The sequence below is a fragment of the Chinchilla lanigera genome, unplaced genomic scaffold (assembly GCF_000276665.1).
Source record: "Chinchilla lanigera isolate Chin_1 unplaced genomic scaffold, ChiLan1.0 scaffold00111, whole genome shotgun sequence".
In the NCBI taxonomy this organism is placed as follows: domain Eukaryota; kingdom Metazoa; phylum Chordata; class Mammalia; order Rodentia; family Chinchillidae; genus Chinchilla; species Chinchilla lanigera.
The window spans coordinates 3010886-3036309 of record NW_004955512.1 but is presented as its reverse complement, the minus strand read 5'-3'; the positions used below and the strand labels follow the sequence as shown (position 1 = coordinate 3036309).

At 41.5% G+C, this 25424-nt stretch overlaps 1 protein-coding gene across 1 annotated transcript in view; it reads left to right on the top strand.

The window, feature by feature from the left end:
• Nucleotides 1–25424, top strand: part of Pcsk5 (proprotein convertase subtilisin/kexin type 5) — a gene marked incomplete at its 5' end in the record, with an annotated part of 418607 nt that overhangs the window by 297131 nt on the left and 96052 nt on the right. The window contains 2 exon segments of the mRNA XM_005408309.2: nucleotides 16270–16372; nucleotides 22406–22542. Coding sequence (XP_005408366.1) covers nucleotides 16270–16372; nucleotides 22406–22542 — 240 coding nt within the window.

Below are 25424 nucleotides of genomic sequence, written 5' to 3'. Positions count from 1 at the left end.
CCACCATTATACTTTACCATATTTTGCCTGTGGAGCATTAATATCTCATCTGCAACTTCTTCAGGTAGCATATTAAAGATTCCAAAGCACCATCACAAAGTATATTATTAGGGACACTTTCCATGGTGCCAGTTATCAAGGACCCTGGCAGTGAGTGCCCAGTCTCCTGCCTGGAGTCAAGCATATGGTGGGAAGAAAGAGCAAGAGACAAAATAGAGGTGCAGACAGGGATCTGATGTGACCAGTTGTCTTGGAGAACAAGGGGCCATCAGACTCTTTGTATTTATTCATTACATGTAAATCAAGGACAACAGGCAGTGAGTGTTTCTAGGAACAGTAATGGTGACTACGGTGGGCTAGGAAGATCAAACATTCTTGCAAGGACAAGTTTCCCCAGGTGCCTTATTGTCTTCTGCAGGTCTTATCTTGCCCTGTGAGAGCCACAACAGTCGTCAGCCCTAGGGCTTCCAGCTGTGACCAGAAAAGAGCAGGGAGTTTCCATGTTCTAGTCTGACCCAAAAGGGCAGGACAAGGACAAGCTTGTCGTTCCCTAGACCAACTTATAATCTGTAGTCCCCAACAGTATATCATTTGACCCTCCAAGTGAAAGGGAAAATTAGGCAGGACACACACATCCCCACTGCCACAGGAGGAAGTAAGATCCCAGGATGTCACGGGTTTGCCCAAAGCCATTCATCTGAGTTTTGGATTCAGACCTCACTTCTAACCTCTCACATAAGCACCATGCTGTCTCCTCAGAACAGTCATTTCTTTTGAAATGACGTTGTATGAAGTTATCTAGGAGACTCACTTTGGCCTATTACAAAGACATTTCTGATGGTCAGGTTTTCCAAACATGGAAGAGGAGGTAGCATTCTCCTCTTTCAGCATTCATGCAGACATTAGGAAGACACTGGGCTAGAAAATCACTGAGGCATTTGCACCCAAAGCCTGGGCTGTGAGCATGGGGGCAGATAGAATAGATGGAATTTAAGACCCATTTCTTCCTGAAATCCCTGTTTCCTAGGGATCATCCTGTCCTTACTGTTTTAGTCGAGAGACAGCTCCTTTCCCTCAGCCACGGTTTACTGTAGCCATCTCCTACTTGGCCTCCTGGACTCTTCTACTTCATCTAGGGTGTCTTCCACCAAAGCGTTACCCACCATAGGCTTTATTTCTTCCTGAGTCTTCAAAGGCTCTTTTTGATCTGGACACACACAGGGATAAATTTCCGTGTAAAGTCCCATTATTTGTCTACGTCCTCTACCCAGACTCACTTTTCATTTTATCCCAGACTTAGTTTCTGCTTCAGTGAACCCCATCGTTGCGTTTCCAGCGGCCTCGTGTTTATTCTAGCCTTCAGCCCATGCTTCCCTTGTTCCGTCCCCTGAGATACTCTGCCTTTTCCTTCCTGCCCATCTAATCACATCGATCTTGTGAGACCCAAGGCAAACTTACTTCAGTTCAACAAACAAATTTTATTGAATTCCTACCAGATAGCACAAAATAATCTAAGAACAATCTTCCACTCATGCAATGAGGCCACTGAGATTCAAAACTCAAGAAGAAACAGCCCTGTCCTCAGGGAGGATGACAATCAGAACCAGCTGCTCGGGAAAAACTCTTTCATTTTGAACAATTGATTCGACATTTGCTTTTGTCCTTAGGATTTGAGGTGAACTGATTCTGTCTGTTCCATAAAGGGGAGACACTGAGCCTTCTTCCAGAACATGGCCAGAAAACAGTAGGCAACCAAATAGGTGTTACATGATTGAGGAGTCTAGGGTTGAGTATTTTCTCTTCATATACCAATCCCTCTCTCTCTCTCTCTCTCTCTCTCTCTCTCTCTCTCTCTCTCTCACACACACACACACACACACACACACTCACTCACTCAGCCAATTATTTGAATTTCTAGTACATCAAAAGATAAAATCCTATCTCCACTTTCTGGAAATAGAGTTGTAGCAAAATCCTACTTAAAGGAAGAGAGTTTGGACTCTGTTCTCCTTTGTTGAAATCCTAGCTGTCAACAGGTGGACGACCTTGATAAGCCAAAGTCTCGTTGGTTCAGTTTTATCAATGGATAAATGAGAATGATAAACAAAGTCATACACAGTGCCCTCCTCCGACAAAAATGTTAGTGTAAAGATCACATAAGTTAATACATGTGGGGCATACAGGAAAATTCTCAGCATATAATAATACCACCAAATAAGTGGTAGATATTTTTATTACTAATTCAATATCCTTGGACATTGAATTACTCAACTTTTTAAAAATTCCCTAACATTCTTTAAATTTCTCCTTTTGTTTAAAATGAGAGAAATGTTCATCCCCATAAGCTGGCCCTGAGAATTTAATGGAGAAAAAATGAGAAAGTTGTCACAGAAGAGCCCTTTATCATTGACCCAAGACCTGGATTTATAACCCCACAACAACACAGTCACAAGCCCCTCCTGTCCCTGCTGTTTTGGCCTGCCAGTTTTCATATCCACCACTAATGCTACTGCAGGAAGTAGATTGTTTTTAGTCCACAGAAAATATTGGCCTCTTACAAATTCATCTTTAGAAAATTACAACCTAAATTACACTAGATGGTTGCATGAGCCAAAGACAGTTCAAATTCCCTGAGCACACAGGTGGCTTTTCCACAGCCTGTCCATGCATGCATCTTTTGGCCCCCTTGAAGAGTGGAGAGGAATTGGCCTCTCCAGGAGAGTTTGGGGCCCAGAGCAATCACACCGTGTAAAATCTGGTTAGGATGAATATCAAGAAAGCAGGTTTGAAAGCAACAAGAAGTCAAAGCAGGTCAGACAACTGCCATAAGGAGTTTGGGAAGTGGCAGAGGGCCTGACTCATCTGCGCTGCCTGAGGAGTGGATCAAGGACCTGAGTTTCCAGGGAGTGGCAAGCTACCTCCACTCCGGACCCTCGGTCCTGATTCACTGCCTGGTGGCTGCAGATATAAATCCAAGACTAGGCTCTGAAAGCTCAGCACCCCTTAAAATGAGACTCAGACTAATTGTCCCCAAGGCCACAGCTATGTGACCAGTTCCAGAAGGTGTGGGCCCCCCAGGGGACCTGACTGGTGAACTTGGTGAGGAGAGGGTAGAGTTCAGAGCCGAGGGAGGAAGTGTGAATGCACCTCAAATACCAACTTGCCTACCTTCCAGCCAGTTACCTCTTCTATCAAATGAGCTGAATTGTTCTAGGAGCTCATGTGGACTTTCTAGAACTATGTTTTATTTTGTTCTGATGGAAACAGAGGTATTTTTGCAAGATCCCCACCTCTTCCCTCCATTCCACTGTATGACTTCTCTGTATGTCTGGGCTAGGAAGGTCCAGCTGGTGGAGGGAGGTAGAGGTGACAATTTCACTGGTAGAACAAGGGTCTCTATAGCATACGTGGTGTGAAGTGATGCATGTATAATATTTAAAGGAGATGTCAAAGCATCAAGGGAAAATATCAAAAGGCAAGAGCACATTGAGCTACATCACTCTGAAATGTTTTGATGAGTCAAGAATCCTCTTATGATATTAATGTCTAGAAAATGATTCTAATTCCTTCTCAGCCTCTTGGCTAAGATCTTACGAGAAATGATTCCTTGGGTTTACATTGAGTTTGTACAAATTAGCTCATAACCAATTCCTGACCACTGGATTAAGGGCTGAATGAAAATCAAAGTCACAATTTTCTTTTATTCTTAAAAGATTTCTCTGCAGGGTAACAAAAAAAAATGCAGAATAGCTGACAGTGGAGGAGTAGCTGACCTGTTTTGCTATCACAAAATGGGTTAGGATGCACAATATTTTAGCAAGTTAATAGCTCTAGAATTGTGCAGTTAGGGTAGGGAGAAAACACAGAGGATTGTTATGTTCTTGACCAGCACTTTGGTGCTAATCAAACAAGACCAAGCCTGTTGAGTGGCAAGATATTAATAAAATTGGAATCCGTTCTTCACTGAACAGCTGTGAAGAATGTGTTTTTCAGATATTTTAATTTATCCATGTGCTTCTGAATCAACCACAGTATAAAAAAGAGCATTACCCTAGTACTACACGAAATGAAGAGAACACCACAACTTTGGAGCAATTGATATTAATCTGTGAGTTAAGGAAAAGATAATTATTGTCACCAGACAATCAAAAGCAAGTTGAGATTTGAATTCTTCTAAAGATCTTTACATTCTTGTATTGCTTATTCCAGGGACCTTGCTCAATGTAGAATAGTAACAACTAATATATACTGAGTACTTACTAGTGCGCTAGTAGTCTTCAATGCTCATTTTGTGTGTTAACTTATTTAATTATGCCGACTTCTTTGTAAGGTAGCTGTTATTGCTTGTGTTTAGATGTCCCCCAAAGCCTCATGCAGTCATAGGTGGGGCTTTTTCAGAAGTGGCTGAATCTAAAGTGTGTGATTGATTCATTGTGCAATGCTATGATTAAGGGTGCTAGGGTTAAGGGTGGGTGATTAACAAATCAGTGTACTGATTACTTTGGCACCACCCTAATCCTGGTAGCCTGAATACAGTATAATGGACAGAAAGAGGCTTGTCTCGTCCCTTGCTTGCTTTGCCACCTTCTGCCCACCATGAACTGCTTCTCCTCTGTGATGCTAGTCTGCTATGGCACCCTGCCTTAGAGCCAGCCAACCGTGGACTGAAACTTCAACAAACATGAGCCAAATAAACCTTTCCTCCCTTAACTTTGAACATTAGGTATTTTGTCTCAGCAACAAGGAAAGTAATGAAGACAGTATCTATGATTATTTCATTTACAGTTGAGTTGACCTAGACTCAGAGAGGTTACATAAATTATGCGAATTTACACAGCTAGCCAAGGCAAGGAAGGGGTTCACATGTAGGAATCTGGCTCAAGATAGAAGAACTTAACCCATCTCCTGCCTCTCAAAGGAAGGCATTACTTTGACTGGGGAGGTAACAGCTCATGACCACAGAAACAGTGCAAATAAAAGGCATCTTGAAAGGAGGCATGGCATTCTCTTTGTAGTGAGGGTCCAAGAAGTTCTAGTCCCAGATAACAGGCTCTGGACTGCCGAAAGCTCTGATAAGATGCAAGCCATGGGGTCTCAGGTACTTTCTTGTTGCTAGGAGAAAGTACACAATATCCACAAGTTAAAAGAGGAAAGTTTTATTTTGGTTCACAGTTTATAGAGGTTTTACAAATCTCCATAGTGGGTTGGCTTCAAGGCAGAGCAGCATGGCAGAGCAGCATGGAAGAAGGGCATGGCAGAAGAGAAACAATCCATGGCATGGTAAGCAGGAATCAATGAGTCTTCTTTAATGTTCCCTCGTTTATTCCCTCCAGGCTACAAGCCCATTGGCTGGAGCTACTAACACCCGGGAAGGGTCTTCCCTCTTCAGGAAGTCCATCACCCACACCCAGAACAATACTAAACTAATCACTGGGCTAATCCAGTATCATGCACCCTAATCCAGCATCACACACTCATGGTCCAGCCACCTCCCAAAAGTTTCACCTATGAGAGTGTGAGGCTTTGGGAGGACATCTAGATATAAACCATAACAACATGAAGGACATTGGGTAGGCAGGGGAACACTTGAGATTCTCTCTGACACCCAGGGATGCTGAGGTCTCCTACCTCAAAATACTACTTTCCCTATTCCTACCTCTACCTACACAGGATACACACGTATATGCACACACCACTGCCTTCACTTTTGTGTTCAGCTGTTTATGTGTTCCATCCAAACTGACAGAGGAAACCAACCAACTTGTTCTGCTACCTGTCCAGGAAGGAAGCAAATTCCACCCCTGTCCATTCACTTGAAGAAAAAGCAAATGACTTAAGAACAATGACTACCCGACATTAGGACCAAGAATCCTAAGTTCTGAGTCTAATTTAGTGAAACTGCACTGGGAAGAAACATGATTGAACAGAGATGCACCCATTTCAGACAGACTTGGACTTCAGGGGCCTGGGCAGAGCACACCCATGACTCTAGCATTTTCCACAGCAAACTTTTTTTTTTCTTTTTTTGAAACAGGGTCTCACTATGCACTTCAGGCTGGCCTTGAACTCACTTTGTAGCCCAGGCAGGTCTCACAATGATCTTCCTGCCTCAGCCTCTCGAGTGCTGGGATTACAGGCATGTGCCACCATGCCCGGCAGCAAACTTTAGAAGGAGCTGGTTTCGCTGGAAACAGGGAGACTGTCTTCAAGGGGCTGCTAATAGTAAAAACTAACTTGTGTAGGTTGCATTTTGCATCTCAGTTGCTTTGCGAGGTCATTGTTCTTGGTCCACAGGGTCATTAATCTTAGCTGCCTCATTGCCATCCACATACGCAGCCAATCCATTCCTCAAATCCCCTCAGGAGTGGTGGAAAAGTACAGTTTGGAATCCAGTATGAACAGGGTTTGAATGATAGTCAGAGAGTTAACATTCTGATACCAGCACGCTTTACTTGATCAAATGAAGCTGATAGTTCCTAGCTATCCTACATTATTTTCAGAGATTTAATGATATAACACATTAAAGTACCTGATAATCACAACAAAAATTTTGCCATCAATTGTGCAAGATGCTTTAGGTCTGTTTTCTCATCTGAATTCCACCACATCCTATGGGAGATTATTATCCACACTTTACAGAAAAGGAATGTCAGGGAAATATGTACTTGATTAATTTCAGACAGCTTGAGCGGGGCGCCAAAAATCAACCCCAGGTCGGGATGACTCCAAATTTTGTGCAATTACCCACAATAGTGCTTCCTGCTATGAAGACACAATACAGGCACTGGGCAAACTAGGGTTCCCTTCATTATTCACATACTTAGGCTGTTTGAAAAGTACAATTTAGTCACTCCCAATAAAACATATGGCAACCTGACTAATGAAATGTTTCCCCAGTGGCCAAGACACTGTGGTCTCCGGGGTGCAAAGGCTCCTATGCACTTGTCACTACATGAACCAGCAGATCTCTTAGAAGGCAGCATCCACAGTTGATGGAGGCGCTGTACTAATGACACCCCAATTAAAGAATGAACTGCCAGTTCCCAGAGCAGTGATTGGCTGCTGTACAGCAAGAGCCCTAGAACTTGGAACTCAATTCTTCCTCTTCCCAGGAGCTTCTCTTTTCTCTGAACTAGAGATGAGGCTGAACTATCTGAGGACATGAAGGCAGGATATAAGCAAAGGCTACAGGAGTGCAGGAGAGAAAAGATGAAGGAGTGCTTCCTGTGCTTTGTACAGAGGAAGAGCAGGTGCGAGCACTGATGATGTTTCTCCCCACTGGGCCACTGAGTGAGGAACGCTCTCACAGCCCTACCTGGAAGGGGTTTCAGATCGAGTTAGAACAGCTGTCAGAGAAGGTCTTTGAGTAATCACAGAAATGAAAGTGCATGATAGCAAGTCTCACCTGTGGTTTTCAGGACTAACATGACAGTGGGAAATACTTTGATCTTAGTAAGCTCCATGAGAAGGACTTGGGACAGATTATGATTTAGATCTTTAAAGAGTCCCCCCAGTTCTCCTGTGTGTGGACCATGGCGTGCTATACTCACCAGTGGATCCTTCCCTTGTTGAGTTCTGTAGCTCAGTGTGCCATCAGGAGGTGAGACCTGTTTGGAGGTGGGTCACTGGGGCCATGACCTAGAGGGGTGTATTCTTGTCCCTGGCTCATCCCCTCTGCTTCCTGGCTGCCATAGATTGAGGACATTTTCCTCTACTATTCCTCTTTTTCTGTTCCTGCCTTGGAGCCAATGAACTATGTACTGGAACCATGAGCCAAAATAAACCTCTCTTCCTTTAAATTATGGATATTGGGTATTTTGTCCGAGGGACAAGAAGGTGACTAAGACAGGGTATTAACCCTCTGCCCCCTGGCAGCTTTGTATAGTTCAGAAGTGTCAAGAAGGTTCTGTGGACCGCTCACCTACCTTCATCACATCAAAGAGACCAGAAAGGGAAATGGCACATCCCCTGAGGCACGATAGCCCTGATCCCTGTGGGTGGCACAGAGGCACTACTCCCCATGGATGGCTTCAACCTGGTAGAAGCACTACTCAGCCCTACCCTTCCTGCCAGCTTGCATCACCCAGTGAAAAGCACCCCACCTCTCGTACTCCCCGGTCATCCACTTCTTCAGAAGAGTCTTTTAGGGATGACTGGAAATAAAGTTCTTCTGTCTAGTTATGGTACCTTACTTCTGTGGCTGTGTATAAAAACCTAGATGTCACCTCACTGTGAATATATCAGATACTGTGTCTTTGTTTCCCATGAGAGTTCCACAAATAGAGCAAATGTTTGGGGGATAAAAATCCAAAGTTTGATGAGTTAAAAGACTGAGTGCACTAGCAAAATCTGTGAAATTTTCCGGCTCACACAAATTCAAAGACAGTTCACTCAATAGACTCAAGAAATTTTACTCAACTCAGGTGGGCAATAAATGGATTTCTATCTGTCACACTCATCTTACAAGAATGTTTCCTTGATTTCCCTCGGCCACAGTTCAGTGACAGGGTTTGTAAATTTATTTTGTCTAATTCCAGATAATAATCACGCGTGTGCCCTTTTCTTGCCTTGGGTTTGCCAGGTCTTGGAACTAACTCTTTGATATCTTTTTTTTCTTAATTAACAAACAAAATTATAAATATTTATGGTGTATGGTATGATGTTTTGAAATATGTATACATTGTAGGATTGCTACATTGAGCTAATTAGCATATGTGTTACCTCACATACCTATTATTTTTTTGTGTGGTGAAACACTTAAAGATCTACTCATTTAGGGCTTCCCAAACATGCAATACATTGTCATTAACTATAGTCACTGTGCTGTACAATAGAGCTTTTGATGCTATTCTTCCTGTCAGACTGAGACTTTCTGCCCTTTGACCAACACCTTCAGTGCACCCTAACTCCAGGAAGTAGAAACAAACATTCCACTCTCTTCTATGAGGACAACATTTTGAACTGCACATATAAGTGAAATCATGTGCTACTTGTCTCTCCTCGTCTTTGTAATTCCAGCATCTTCATTCTAGGACTTAAACTTTATGAACACAGAGGCAATCCCAAATTTTGTTAATTAAGGAAAATATATACAAGAACTTCCATGTACCATACACTTTCATATAAATTGGGACTCCAAAAGATGTTACCATAATTGTGGTTGTAAGTTATTTTGGGGCAACATTTTATTTCATTTTTAGACAGAAGTTAAACAGTATAGAAAAATCACTGTGCAGAGAGCCCTATCCAAATTATTTTATTAATTCATAAAGACTTTTTTTTGTCTCTTTGAGACAGAGTCTAGCTATGCATTTCAGGCTGGCCTTGAACTCATTTTGTAGCTCATGCTAGCCTTGAACTCACAACGATCCTCCTATCTCAGCCTCCCAAGTGCTAGAATTACAGGCGTGCACCACCACACCAGGCTTATAAAGAAATTTTAAGTCATTTTAGGAGATTACCACCCAATTGGCTGGACAAGCTTGCCTGTAAAATTCAGTTTATTTGACACATAAAATTACCTTTTAGTAAATGGTGGTCATTTTATCAGAGAAAATAAATTTAGATCATGTATTCAATTACAGAATAAATCTTATTTGTACAACATGCCCGCTCAACATCCATTTATTTCCATAGTGAACCTTTTTGTACCATTACTTGGCCAAGGAGATGAGGTGAAGCATGTACTCAGCTCACCGTTTTTACAAATAGCAAAAGCTATTTCAAACACTGAGAAGTGAACTAAATCTGTACCAGAGAAATATTGTAGAGAGAGTATGAGTTCAGGTTCAAGGCTAGTCACACCTGGGCCACACAACTCAACTTTATTACTTGCTTTGTTGAAGTTTTAAAATATATGTACATTGTGGGATGGCTAAATTGAGCTCAATACATATGTGTTGCCTCACATACTTATTATCTTTTATGTAGTGAAACATTTAACAATCTATTCTTTTAGGGATTTCTAAATATACAATACATTGTCATTAACTATTCACCATATTGTGTACAGTTTATTGGCATTAAATACATTCACATTGCTGTGCAACCTCACCATTACATCTCCAGAACATTGTCATCCTTCCCAAATGAAGTTCTGCACCTGTAAAACAACTTGCTTAGTTGAATACATTTTTTCAAGCTGTTGAATCTCCCTGAGCCTCAGTGTCTCACTTGTAAAAGGGACTGTTGTTTAAGTTAAACATTATATAGTACAGTGATTATAATGTGTTAAGTATCAGTGAATGGGAGCTGTGCAGTTGCTACAACACCACTATATTCAGCTGTGTTGGTCAAGACTTCATTTTGGATACATTATCTTTAGCCTCCTGACTGTGACTGAGGCCCCCAAAAATGTGGAAGATAAGAGTCAACTCTTAATTTTACTCTTTGAACAAATATGTAAACAAATTATTTGTATGTGTGTGAATCCATAATTGACAATCGGTCCTTTTTGCAGTAGAGCCAACTCCTAGGGGGCAGGGGAGCAGACAGAATATCTGAACAGACCACACAGCTCCATGCCAGTGCCTAAAAGGGAACAGCAGTGGGAGCAGGGAAGGAAGGACACCTTGTCTACCGGAAGAGCCCATGTGCACTGGGTTAGGGAGGTAGTGGCCCCTGGACACTTCCAAGCTGCCGATATAGTGTTCCTTTCTAGCTGCCTGTGTTCCCTCTGCTTGTCGAGGATCCTGAGGAAGGACACAACAGAGTTTCCCATCTGTCACATATCTCCCATCTGTCCTTCTATTCCCATTGTCACAGAAGGTCTCCCAAGCCTCGGTTCAACTGACTGGCACCCCCAAAAATGGATGCTCTTATACCCATCCCCAAAGGCAGATAATTCTGAGTTTTTTGGTTAATACTAAGTATTTTCTTGTTAAGGAACAAAACTCATTGGGTGGGCTTTTAAAAATTGTGGTCAAATATACATAGCATACCATTTATCATTTAATTGTTTTTAGTGTACAGTTTATTGGCATTAAATACTTTGACACTGCGGTACAGCCATCACCACTATGCTTCTCCAGAACATTCTCAACTTTCCCAACTGAACTTCTGTGCCCACAAAACAATAATTCCCACTTCTGCCTTTGGCTAGTCCTTGAAAAGCACCATTCTTATTTGTTCCAATGACTTCTATGACTCTAGGGAATTTCATGAAATGTTTGTCCTTCTCTGAGTGGCTTATTTCATTTAACATAATATCTTCAAGGTTCATCCCTGCCGAAGCATCTGTCAGAATATCCTTCCTTTTTAAGGCTGAATGATTGTATAGACTTTAAAAATGTTGCAGTCTTAGTTGATGGCCTCATATTTTGAGCCTTGCTATAAAACTTCATGCTTAACGAGGCTTTAAAAACTGACTTATTTCATTAGCATATAATTAGTTGAAAGTGTTGCTGAGCATTTATTGTAGCTGATGGAAAGTAATAAATGAGTGATTTTTTTTCCATGAAAATTGACTTCACAGAGTAGTATAATAAGTTGGAATTACATATTAGCAACTTTACAAAGGGATTATAGTTTTTAATTAGAACTTACAGAATTATTATAGAATTATAGGATGATTATGGAATTATTCAATAAAGTCACCCTATGATTCCTGACATTTGTGTAATAAGGTACATAAATAAGATTTTCCCAGAGTTCTAAAGATAATTCAGTACACAAAGTTGCTCAGTAAAATAACCAGGTCAAAAGCCAAGCACCTGAATTTTCATTAGTTTTTATTCCTGCCTAAAAATATACATTAAGCTCATATCACAATCTATTTACTTAGGTGTTTATTAATATACATTAAGCTCATATCACAATCTATTTACTTAAATGTTTACTATGGTATATATTTATTTGCATAAATTCTATAATAGATATGATTCTAATCAATAATGAAATATTTTATGAGATATAAAAGATAGCATAGGGCTGGGGATTTAGCTCAGCGGCAAAAGAGCCTGCCTGGCAAGCGCATGGTCATGAGTTCGGTTCCCGGTACCAGAGAAAAACCAAAAAACAAATAAAAATAAAAAAATAAAAGATAGCATAGCATTTCTTTTTATGCTTATCATTATTAATATTAATATTAACTCATATTAATTGTATAAATTTGTGGGTTTCACTGTGACATTTCCATGTATGACATCAGAGCCTTTCTTCATCACAACATAGCTTCCTAGCATGAACCTATTCTGACCATAAAAACCTAATGATTATTATGTTTCAATCACATTTGGTGCCTGGGATGATGTAATGCACATTCACCTTTCCTACATGACTTCATAGGGTTTGTGTATAACTCAGACTTGTTGACATTTTGCAATATTATCCGGGTAGGGCAAGCAAAGGGAGTCAGTTGCTTGTATCTTCTTAAATTCACAAATACTCATTTTAAAGTCATGTCTTCAAATCTCAAGGTGTGCTTCTTTGCTCCCTGTGTGACCCTACTTCCTTAGTGGCCTTTGAACTCTTATGGGATAGAATAAGAAAGGAACTAAAAGAGGAATGGAAAATTTTTGATGGAATGAGAAAGATGATTTGAACATAATAATATCAAATAAAGATGTCAGGATGAGGGAAAGAACAAAATACTGGCTCCTGACGTCTCTCCTAAAAGTGACTTTTTCTAAGAATTGTGTATATCATGCCTGTCATAAACATTCAACTTCATTGTGCAACGAAGACAGATGACAAGAATTTGCTGCTCCAACAACTCAAAAAAACCTACTCCCCAATGTCCTTGGAATCTGACTTCTTCAGTTCCAAATGCGCAGTGGAAAACTTGTGCCTGGAAGGGCTGGGGCAGTTGTTTATGTAACTAATTGGACATCTACATAAATAAGAGAATTGGGGCAGGTCTCTGTCTTCTCATCTGTTGTAAGCCAGAGCTTACTCGGAAGTGAGGAGGCGCGCAGAATGAAGAACCACGTAGTTGTCCTTCGGTGACTCTCTTACATAAGCTTTAAGGTCATGACGTTTTCTCCGTTTTGTTTCCAAGTAGCAGGAGAAAAAAGACAAGTTTTCAGAGTCACTTATCAGGGAGGAAAAGGGCTTTGAAAAATTTGAGGTTCGAAGAGATATTTTGTAAGTCTAACAACAATGGGAGATGTGAAGAAGAGATTGAAGACAGAGGAATTGGCCAAGAAATTACCTCAGGAAAGAAGATAAACACCATTGACAGAGAGCTGACAATTGCCAGAAGGGATATATCCTGCTCAGAGACTATGGAGATAAGTGAGCCTTCAAGGAGACTGCAGAGAGAAATTTTGACATTGAGAAACAGGAAGTGGAGGGAATTCAGATATCTCATCAGCAAATTAGAAGAAATGTCTCCTTCAGAGCAAGAATGGATAGAACTTGAGTTTGAGAGTGGCTTGACCTAGCCTGAGTGAGGAATTCGAGGAAGAGCTAAAAAATGAATGAAGGGTGACCACATCATTGTAGGGAGCCTCTGTGGTAATATAGAATCATAGTGGGGACATAACAATGTTCTGTTTAGAAATCTTGGAGACAGGCAATGGTTAGTGGTCACTATATCTGAGGAGGCCCTTTATGAATCTAACAGAAGCTGTTACATTCAGGTAGATAGAGAAAATACACAGCCAAGATATTATTGCCACATACTGGTTTATGGAAGCCAATGAGGCCAGAGAGAAAGAATTTTATATTTCCACAGTAATATCCTAGTAACCCTTATCTGACCTAGAAGTGCCATCTGTAATTATAGCAAAGACTTTGGATAATCCTCAGGACCACCTTTGCAGATGCTGACTCAGCAGAGCAATGTGGTTGTAGTTTGAAAGCATACTCTAGCACTGCTACACAGTGGGGATGAAGGTGAGTGAATATGAGGAGGTAAAAAAACCAGATCACTGTGTTGGTGCCTGCAAATGCTGATGCCAAGGTGTGGCAATGTCTTTGACTCCAGGTCTGCAAAGACCTACCAAAGTTCAACAAATGCTCTTGCTCTCCCATGTTAGTCTTCAGATTAAGAAAATAGAGGCTGCTAGCTAGCTTTTGGGTTATAACTACTTCCTTACAATCATTCTTCCCACAAACCTTTGAAAACCTAATTCATGAGTCTCAAAATCTCACCTAGTATCTGGTATATATGTAGATGTTCAAAAAACATCCACAGAATGAATTAGTGAATGAATGAATGAATGAATGAATGAATGAAGAAAGAAGCTAAGCTATGAGCCGCTTTTCTCTAGAATATACTGTCTTTGGGTTTTGAAGTCTCTGTGACCTTCTCCTATTCCTATTCCACCCAGCATATACATTTGGAAAGACACATCAATGCAGCCAGTTCTATAAACACAAATATTTTGTACTGGTCCTTATAGGCAAGATCCACTTCTTCCCACCTGGTCTGCCCTGGATCCTCATTTTTGATCTTCTGGTGCCTGGACTATAGTCATATACTCAACTGGTTTTGCCTCGTGTAACAACTGTGGAAAAAATAATAGCAAGGGCAATAACTATGTTGAATAGGAGATGCTAAATAAATAAAAAGAAGGCTGCACACATATGATCCTTGTATTGTGACAGTCTAAACCTAAAATCACCAGTCCTACTAGATAGAAGTCACAGTTTTTCCTGCCTTGCAACAGCTGATTACCAAGATTACTAATCCATTCAACATCTTCGTGTGAGTTAATGGAAGATGTCCCCTTCAGAGGCAAGGGCAGTAACACCAGTACACAGCAAGGTGCGGCAAACAGGAGCTGTGTCTCAGTTACCACTCGACCATTTGGGCAGTAACAGCCCTCATACCTGCATTCTTTATCCCTGATGGTTATATACTCTCTGAAGGCTAGGTCTCCACTACTAAGCTAAGAACCACAATTCCATTCTAAAAGTAATATGCCAGATTCCTGGTCCACATTGTGCCTTGGTAATAATTAGGAGACTTAGGAGATCTAGTCCAAAGTGTGCAGGGTGTGCTGCTGTTAAATGTTTGCTTGCTCCAAATTTGTCCCTTTCCCCTTCAGTTAGCTAAATTCACAGAATAATTTTACAAATGCAAAAGACTTTCCTGCTGTGCATGGGCGAGTTCTGCCAGTCTCTTCATTTCTATCTTTGCTGTTCAGTTCTAGCAAGTAGAAGATTCACGTGTGTTAGGTTCACCTTTCCAAACGGTACACCAGTCCCGTACGAATTTCCCTTCATCCCTCACCAGTCAAGTCTACATTTCCAGGGTTTTTCTCAATGCAGCCACAATGAATCAGGCAGTAACTCATACAGTAACAGTGAGACAGCTTGAGTAAACCATGGGTGGGTCGTCCTACCTCATCACACCAGCTGGATCTCAGAGTGACAATGTTCAGATGTTTACAGGGCTGTCACAGTTGGGGATAGTGTGGGGCTGAGGGAAGGTTATGACTGCTAAAACCCAAAACTATATTTTCTGAGCATGATTTGTTTCCAAACCAAGAAAATTGGCTTCCTGGATTTGGCTGAAGAAGCATGTTGATTTCCTTTCAGACAAAGGCAGGGGAGGATGAATATGGCATGGACAGAAGGGTGGAATTCACTGAGTGGAGGCTTGCTTTTAGATTAGCACCTTCAGTGAAGTTGACCTCTCTCTTCTACTTTTGCCGTGGGAGTAATTTACCAAATGTTCAAAAGACATCTGTGAGGCTAGACTTACCTCTGTGGCAAGACCTCATATGTGTCTTTCCTTGAGAAAGATAAACTTTCCAGTTAAGGAAGCATTAGCTGGCTATTTCTTCCTTGTTACTCTTGCAGGATAAGATGCAGCTCATATCTGCCAAATGTCAGCCAAGACTCAACTCCCATTCCTGACCAGTAACCACAGTCCCTCCCACTCAGGCATGTGTAGACAAGATATGGTGAGTCTTGCTCACCGCTTGTATTGGATCATGACAATAATGGCCTCTGTAAGCCTATGGCCTTAGCTTTCAACGAGGAAGTCAGTAAGAAATAAGTAAAGGGGTCTAGTGAGGAGCCCCCTGTGGCCTCCCCTATTTATAAAATCTGTAACATATGTTGACTAGGTCCAAAAATCCTGTCTTTGCCCCAAACTTATAAGGTTCCAGCTTCTAGGGCCACAGGGGAAGGAGCAGTTGTTGTGATAAAGTCAGGATTTAGCCCTGATCACTGAGGCATTCAGGGCCTCTTTTCTCTGTGTGTGTTCTCTCCAGGGCTCCAGGCAGCCATAGAGAGAGCCATGGCTGCTCCCAGACTGACAGCTCAGGCAGTCTCATCGTGTAGAAATGAAGTAAATGACTTAATTTTTTCCCCCAGGAGAATATATTGATGAGCACGGTCGCTGCCAGGTCTGTGATGCTTCGTGTGCCAAGTGCCGGGGGCCAACCCAGGAAGAGTGTACCAGCTGCTTCATCACAAGGTGAGCGGCCTCTCTGTGTCTCCTGGGGATAGGAGTCCTGGGTTACAGGTGGAGAGAGAAGGTGCTAACCACCTCAGCACACCGAGTGGGCCTGTGGGAAACAGAGCCACTTTCCTATGACAGATATTCTCCTTGGTCTGGCCACAGCCCACCTCTGTAGCAGCCTCTCCCCATGACACCCACTACCCTCTGCGAGGAACAGTTTCCTGGACACTGGGAGGCCTTTCTCATCAATGAAGATGGTGCTTCCATTCCATTCTGCACATTCATCTCTCAACCACCACTTTCACCTGCTGGGCAAATGTCTCCTCATTTTTAGAATCAAATCAAGGGTAAACTGTCTCTGAAACCATTTATGACCTCCTGCCAGTACCATTGACCTTCCTCCTTTATGCTTCTTTGCTTCATAGAAGCTTCCCCCAGAGCACTAGTACCTTCAAAGATGTTTGCTCACAAGTACCTTTCTTTATGAGACCACGAGCTCCTTGAGATGCTCACCTTTGTATCTCCTGTACTTACCACAGTACTAATAAAAACAGTAGGCATTCAATAACTAACTATTGAGTGAGAATGGGAATAGGACACATGTGCATGCTGTAAGCTAACACACTGGGCATTCCTAATAAAAAAGTGTGGGGGTCCTGCTGTGATTTTGGCCAATGCTTCTCTAATTCTACTGCTTAATATTTGTTGGCTGCTGGGAGTTTGAATGAATGACCTTGCCACCACTCAGCTAAAGGTGTAGGAAGCAGATCTCTCTGCAGACCAGTGGGATGAGGCTGCTGCAGTGATGAGGGCTTTGCATTTCTGCAATGGACATTCCCTCTGTTTCGCACAGTAGTTGTTTTGTCCTAGTTCTTCCCTGGGCCTATCCTTGCAAGCAGGTACTATGATGTTTGTCCTTTTATTCCCCCAAAATAACCTGTTTTATTGAATTGGATAAGTGTATAATCCTATACATGTGCCAGCTACCTACAGCCATTATATGACTCAAACATGAACTAAAAAAAATTGGTAACAATAGCAAGGAAAATGGGGAAAGAGGATCCAGAGGTGGGAGTAGGGTGGGGAGGGGAAAGGCAATGAGAAGAATGAAGATATGTTAAATATAGCGCATAACCCCCAAGAAGAATGTGAACATCTTATACTACAAGCACATACTAATAAAAAAAGAATAGCCCACATTCAATTGAGAAGTGTATTGGGCTTGGCCTGAAGGAGAAGCATTACTGTAAGCTTGAATTTGCATTTTCTTTTTATCATGAGCACGTGTAGCTTTGGTAATGAAAATACATAGGCAAGTGCAGAAAATAAGAACAGAAATAGTGGGGAATCTTTAATATCCTATCTCTGAAGTAAGAAATGGGCCCATGGAAGAGAAGACACCTAGCAGTGGTGGGAGCTGTAAAAGACAGAACTTCTGCCCTGCCCTAGACATAGGGAGCAGCTTGCAGCAGGGGCTGATAAATAGCCCCAGTCTCTTCCTCCCTGCATGCAGATCTCCAACAGGTGTTTCCTCTTGTCTGAAACTAACTGGAGGCCAATGGGAAATACAACTCACAGCTGAGGATAAGTGGGCTCGAGATGTAATATGCACTGAGTTCACCTGCAGGACACAGTAAACAACAGGACAGAGAGTGGTAGAAAGTGAATCTGGGCTGGGGGGAAGGGGAGACAAACAAAATAATCAGGACAGTTGGTCTCACTTTGTTTTTTCCTGTTCTTAAGCCTTTGGATAGCTCAGATCCTGGTAAAATAATCTTCAAAGGGCTGTCATCTGGGAGAAGAATATTAACATTTATCTTGCAGGTTTGCTGCAAAATTATATGGGATGGAAGTAAATTGGTGGGAAGGTAGATGAAATAAGACTAGCCAGGGGTTGATAATTGTTAAAACTGAATGATGATTACATGGAGCAGGGCACTGATAAGTCTTTTATATATATGTATTATATGACTATATATGTTTACTATTGTATATGTTTAAATTTTTCCACAATGCATTTTTTATTTTTTGTTTACATTTTTAAAAATAAGGAAATTTAAACCTTAAGTTGTTTTATAGGAAATCACCTTTTGGGGAATAATCTCTCCATTCTGTAGTTTCCCCTGAGATTTCTATAAAACTGTGGATTTAGCTCCTCAAAGACAATTGAAAACTTGGAGGGATCAAATGTATCCAACATCCAAAGCTCTGAAATGCTGTGGTCCTCCTTTCCCGAACTCGTTGTCCAGCCCTGTACTGAAGGAGACATGAAGTCAATAAACCAATTAAAACCGTTTAAAAGTTACCTCTATTCTTACTCAGGTTTCAACATTTTAATTGATCTGTTTCAGTGAATTCAGAGAAAAATAAGACTTTTTACCAGACTTCATTCTGTTAGAACATTAAGGCACCAAGAAGGTACATTAAGTGCTGGTGTGATTACTCTAATTAGGCCATGACAACAGTCAGCGCAATCAGCTAACCCTGACTTGCTATCTCTTCCATGACAGTTCCCCCCCCCTCTCTCTCTCTCTCACACACACACACACACACACACACACCCGGGGGTTCTGGAATATTCAGAGCCCATACTGAGATCATGTCTGCCCAGCTGTTTACCACTCGGTTCTACCCTCTTCTTCTTTGCTTTGAGCTCTGTTGGACCTGGGATGCATCCCCATCTCTGAGGTCAAGAGCAAGCACGAGCAGGAAGAGAAGAGAAGCCCTTCCATAGAGACAGCTTGCCTAGGGGTCTCAGGAATCCATGTGTTGGATGATGGTGGTCCCAAAGATACCTTGACATTTTAAAGAACACTTTTATCAGCCCTATTTTCTAGTTTCATAGAGTGAAGTGTCATTTTTCTTCACTGGGAGAATCTGTTGCCTGTAGAAAACTGTGACACTTGAAACAGAACTTTTAGTATCTTGGCAGTTTCTCTTCAGAAGCCTGGAGTGTGTAGAGGCGTGATGTAATTCACTGCCTTTGCCTAGGTGTGCTTGTTATTCCTCTATCTCTTTAGAGAGATTCATACTCTTAAAAAATTGGGCACATCGTATAAATTTCCCTTAGAACACAGGAAGAGGGAAGTGTTAAGCACAATTATATGTTTGACACCCTTTTAAAATAAGTTCAGAACGGTGCCCCTTTCCGAATAAACTTGGAAACGTTATGCCTCCTATCTTCTCCCGTGTCTGGAACAGCATCAGTGGTTCCCGTTGGCAGTATTAGGTTTCCACTCCCAAGACAAACAATCTCCCCCAGACCAATCTATCATCTCTTCCCTAAGGACAGAATGGCGTTGCCCTTCACTTCCCCTTCTCAACTAAATTTAGCAAGGAAATGGACCCCTAGAATAAACTCACCCCTTGCTTCTTTTCTGGAGGACATTGAGTAGCTTCCTTGTTTCAAATCCTGCTCTTATGCAGTCTTCTCTACAGGAAGGTTTTGGAGTTTTGATGTTGTTTTTAAAACTAGCCTCTCTCCAAGCTATTTCTTGAAAAATTTTCTAACTCAGAAGCCAGGCTGGGATATTCTCCATTGGCACTGATGCAAAAGCTAAAAATCTAAGCAGGGAGAACAGGAACCCCATTCAACATCATGATGCCGGAGACCTCACACATCTGGCTTTGACAGGAACAACCAGATTATGTGACTCTCTGCCTGGGGCTGGGGCCCTGTGCTCTGCAGGGGGCTGAAAGAATTGTTTGCTCCACTATGCTGTGTCTAGTGACCGGTGTCTGATGGGCTGGGGCTCCTGAAATAAGTTGGCCTTGTGTGTTAGGTTGTTGACTTGAATTCCTTTTTGTTTCCAAACCGATGGAAATGGCATAGACTTTCAGGATGCGGGAATGAACTAGATGGAAAACTGCACGTGAATTACTATTCAGGATGCCTCTACACCACCCCATGTGGCCCACCTTCCATCCAAGCAGGGTTGGCTCCAGCTCTGGAAAGTGGAGTTTAGACAAACTTAGGCCAACCTAGGAACAAGTTGCTCCCGGCCTACACTTGGTATTTTATACCTGAGTAGAGGGAGGCCGTAGAGAGAGAAGGAAGCCCTCCCTTTCCTTTGCAGGACTATCAGCTCCCCTGCTTGATGGAAGCATCATGCTCTTGGGGACATGTGTGCCACTATGTACTCAGTCAGTCATAGAGCAGCTACAGTAACACTATTCTATGGAAACTCTAAGAGACTCTAATTTAGCATCCATATATTACTTGAGATTTACTTAGCAAACTCCACATAATCCAGATTACCACTGAGCAGTGGTTCTTTAAGTGCACCTTCCATATGGTACAGCTATCCCAATATGGGTATATATCCAAAGATAATGAAATCATACCCAGGAGATACCTGCTATCATATAATCCTAGATTATAGCTCCCTTATTCACAATAGCCAAGATATGGGATCAGTCTAGGGGCCCATCAACAGACGATTGGATAAGGAAACTTCTGTTGTGCGTATACATGTGTGTGCACACACACAGTGGCACACAATGCAGAGTACTGTGTAGCCATGTAAAATAATCAAATCCATCATTTCCAGCAGGATGAATGGATGCAGGGCATTGTGTTAAGAGAAATAAGATAGACACAGAAAGACAAATACTACATGTTCTTGCTCATATGTGGAAGTTTAAAGAACAAATTGATCTCGATATAGAGTAGTGATTGCTAGAGGCTGAGGAGGGTGAGAGGGGAAATGGGACAGAGAAAGGTTGGATAACTGGTGCTAAACTGCAGAAGAAATAAGTTCTAGTGTTCTGCTGCCCTGTGGTGTAACTATAGTTCACAATAACCTGTTATGTAGCTGATTGATTTGATCAGTATGTGCTGTATGCATGGGTTGAAACATCACATTGTGTCCCATTCATGGGTACAATTAATGCACTATTCAAAAATAAAATTTTAAGGGGCTGGGGATTTAGCTCAGTGGCAAAGCGCTTGCCTGGCAAGCACAAGGTCGTGAGTTCGGTTCCCGGTACCGGAGAAAAACCAAAAAAAAATAAAAAAAAAAAAAAAAACAAAAATAAAATTTTAAACATAAATGACAAGGCACAAAACAAAAGCATGTGTTCCCTGACCAAGTAATGTCAGCAACAGCTGAAATTCCTGAAACTGTCACAAATGCAAATTATCAGTTCCCTCTGTGTCCTGCAACCTATTTAATCACAAACTCGGGAGGTGGCCTTCCCCCCTCCACTGCATCTATTCACATTACCTATCTGACTCTTGCATTTATTTGATGAACACATTTTTTGTATTTTTCTTAGCAAAAAATTCTTGGATACAATTTACTTAAACACATGTGCTCTTATGATTACTTTGCATATGAAAATATTAACAGTGACATTATGACATGTATTATATGAATAAAGAACCAAAGCTTTTACAAAGCCACATGCTAACTTATCAACAGTGCCCTTGTGAGTGTTTACAAGCTTGGTTAACAAAAAAAGAGTCTGCAGTAACCTATAGAGCACAAGTACTTTCAAAAGAGTGATATTCAGATCAGAGTTCATTGATAATATGCAATATACACAAACCGAGTGCATAAGTAGAATCTGAGCTGCAAAACAGTGCTTCATTCTGCCCTTCAAGAATCTTGGAGCTGACCTTTCCCTTGCCAAGCTGGGCAAATGATAACTAACATGAGAGTATTTTTCCAAAGCCTTTCGATTCAGAGGCTTACTTAGCATCTTGAAAGTTCAGAGCCCTCCCTTGACTATTGGCTGGATTTGGCTGGGGCCTACAATATGGGTTTAATCCCTGTGGGCACCAGTTCACTTATTTGGAACCAGACGCAGGATTGAATCCCCAGCCAGTCTCTGGCGTGCCTGCTGTTGGATCAAAGGCTTGGGCCAAGGATGGGTACGTGACTAATATTTCACATATTCTGCGATGATCAGTCCCAGGCATCCCTTTTGTTTCTGGAAAAATGAAATCAGATCTGTATAGCAAAACATGAATACCACATGTTCTGATAGTTAGGACCACTCTGGGAGGTCATCCTGATAAATTCTAAAAGCCTACCTTTCTTCTAGGGTTTTTGATGACGGCCGCTGCGTTTTGAACTGTCCCTCGTGGAAATTTGAATTTAAGAACCAATGCCTCCCATGCCACCGCACCTGCCATGGATGCCAAGGAAGTGGGCCTTACAACTGCACCTCCTGCAGGGCAGGTGAGCAGCTGCTTGCTCTGCGCTCCTCCACGGCCATCTTCGGATTGACTCAGGGGCCCCATCTCTGGGGTTGAGGGTTACAGCTGCACGGCTGCTCATTAGCAAGGCTGTGCAAGCTGGAATCTTTGCCCGTTGTCAGGATGTGAAAACCTCCTTCATCATCCTGGATGCTGACTTACTGCCACTGAGGAGATGACAGAGAGGTTATAAGGTGTCTTCCTGGAGAGCGAGAAAGAGGGGCACTTAAACATGATGTCAGGCAGGGGCATACAGCACAGCTGAGGTTTGCTGAGGTAAAAGTGAAGCGCTAGGAAAATAAGAACGACACATTTGGTCTTTAAAAGAGATAGAGTGTGAAAGGCCATGTCAGGGACTCCTCAGAGCTGACCAATGCTCTATTTAAAAGGTGTCAGAGCCCTGTGGTAGCAAGGTAATCATTTTAACCCACAGCAAATGTGACCTTTTGTGTCCCAATTTGAATTCTTCTCGAAATGTTCTGCCACCGCTGGATTACAGCCCATGGTCTCCAGAGGCCTCTGCAGTTTGACCCCTGACTCCTCCCAGCTCCTTCTCATGTGTCTGTCCTCTATTTGGGTCTCAAGTGAGCCAGAGCCATATTTTATCTGGCTTTGATAATACATTGTAAATTTGAGCCAAATCTCAATGTTGGAAAATTTCAAATAAAAACTTGGGATTTTTGTTTCTGTGGAACCCATGGAGGATCTGGCAACGATGGGCCTGTGTTTCCCAAAGAGTTGGCAGGGGGGCTGAAGAGGCCGCTGCCCGCTTCTCCCCAGTCCCCGCCGTTCCTAGCTGTCTTGCTGACCCTGGGGCCTTTAGTTAGCATCATCCTCATCGCACGTCATTTCTCTGATAGAGGAGAATTATTTCTTCTTCTATTTTTTTTTTTAGTACATGAAGGGGAGCTGGGAGGTCAGTGTCTCAGGATGGGCAGAGACAAAGACACCCCAAGCCAGCCACAATTTATTGGGTGTGTACAATGATAGGAGGAGCTAGCAGAAGATTCAGGGTCAGAGGAAGTCTCAGAGGTCAGTGACTTATTGGGAAATAGATAATCCTGGGCGGAGATGATCTCATGCTGAGAAGGATCTTGCCCTGGAGTGTTTTGTCTTTTTTTTTTTGTTTTTTTAATTTTAGTGGTTTTAGTTTAGTCTTAGTGGGTGGGAGAGGATGGCCCATCCCTAAAGAGATAAGGGGAAATCTCAAAATGGTGATAGGGATAATCCTAAACCTCTGTTTATCCTTTGGGGAAGTCTGTGAAATTAGCCATTGTGAATTTGTGGTCCCCAACATATCCCTCTTCTCATTTTTTTATAATTACAGCAGTTGAAACAGCATACAGGATATGATAGCTATTATAGCAACAAACGTATTCTCAGGAGTTTGTGGGAGGCCCTGTCACATCACCAGGGTGTGAGCCTCCTGCTTTGTCTTTTTCAGTTGTCCCCATGTCATGGGTTTTGGTGGGGTTTTATTTTTGGTGTTATTTTTTTTTTATTTTTAAAGATAAGGAATGAAAACATATTAACAAACAAACAGGCATAAAGAAAACAACACCCAACCAGTAGAAACAACACAGAGTTTCAGACAAGGTGATAGAAAATTAACAATAAATATTGTATTGCATATTGTCCACATTGTTATCTTCAAATTAGTTACTCAGTTAAACAAATATAGGCATTTAAGGTTGATCAAACAATTAAACATTAACTGTTCTTTTCAGTAAAGCAATAGAAGTCAGTAGTACGACTCTCTCAGTTACTCTGTGTGTGTATATATATTTTTTTCCTTCTTCATTTTTCTCTTTTCCCTCATCCTAGTTGTTCCCTCTCTTTGAACAATTTCTTTCCCTTTCACAATATCTATTATACTTTCAGATTTTATTTACTCTTTCAGGTTCCTACACTAGTGAGACCATACAGTATTTACACATGTGGTCTGATTTATTTGACTTATGAGTATGGACTCTAGTTGCATCCATTTACCTATGAAATCCTCAAGTTTATCTTTTTTATAGCTGAGTAATATTCCATTATGTAAAAATACCACATCTTTTTTATCCATTTCTCAGTGGATGGGCATTTGGGTTGCTTCCACAATTTAGCTATTACAGATTTGAGAAGCTATAAACATGGGTGCACATATATCACTGTGGTATGATGTTTGTAGTTCTTCTGGAAAAATACCCAAAAGGGAAATAGCTGAGTTGAATGGGATCTCTAGACCTAGTTTACTGAGGAATCTCCAGACTGATTTCCATAGGGGTTGCACCAGTCTACACTCGAACCAACAGTGGAGGAGGGTTCCTTTTTCCCCACAGTCTCTCCAGTATTTGTTATTGGTTGATTTCTTGATGATAGCCATTCTCTCTGGAGTGAAATGAAATCTCACTGTTGTTTTAATTTGCATTTCTTGAATGACTAATGATGTTGAACATTTTTTCATGTATTTATTTGCCATTTGTATTTCTTTATCTGAGAAGTGTGTATTCATCTCAAGTGCCCATTTTTGGATTGGGTCTTTAAATTTGAGGGGGGCTGATTTTTTTTTTTTAGGTCTTTATATATTTTAGATAGAAGTTCTTTGTCTGAGGATCAGTTGGCTAAATATTTTTCCCAATTTGTGGGTATTCTTTTTACTCTGTTGGTGATTTCTCTAGATGTGCAAAAACTTTTTAATAAGATGAGATCCCAGTTGTTGATTCTTTGAAGTATTTCCCATGCAGTTTGGATTTTGTTCATGAACTCTTTGCCTACCCCTATGTCTTCAAGATTTTTACCTACTTTCTCTTCCAGTAGATTTAGTGTTTCTGTTTTGATATTTAAATCTTTGATCCATTTTGATTTGAGTTTGTTACATGT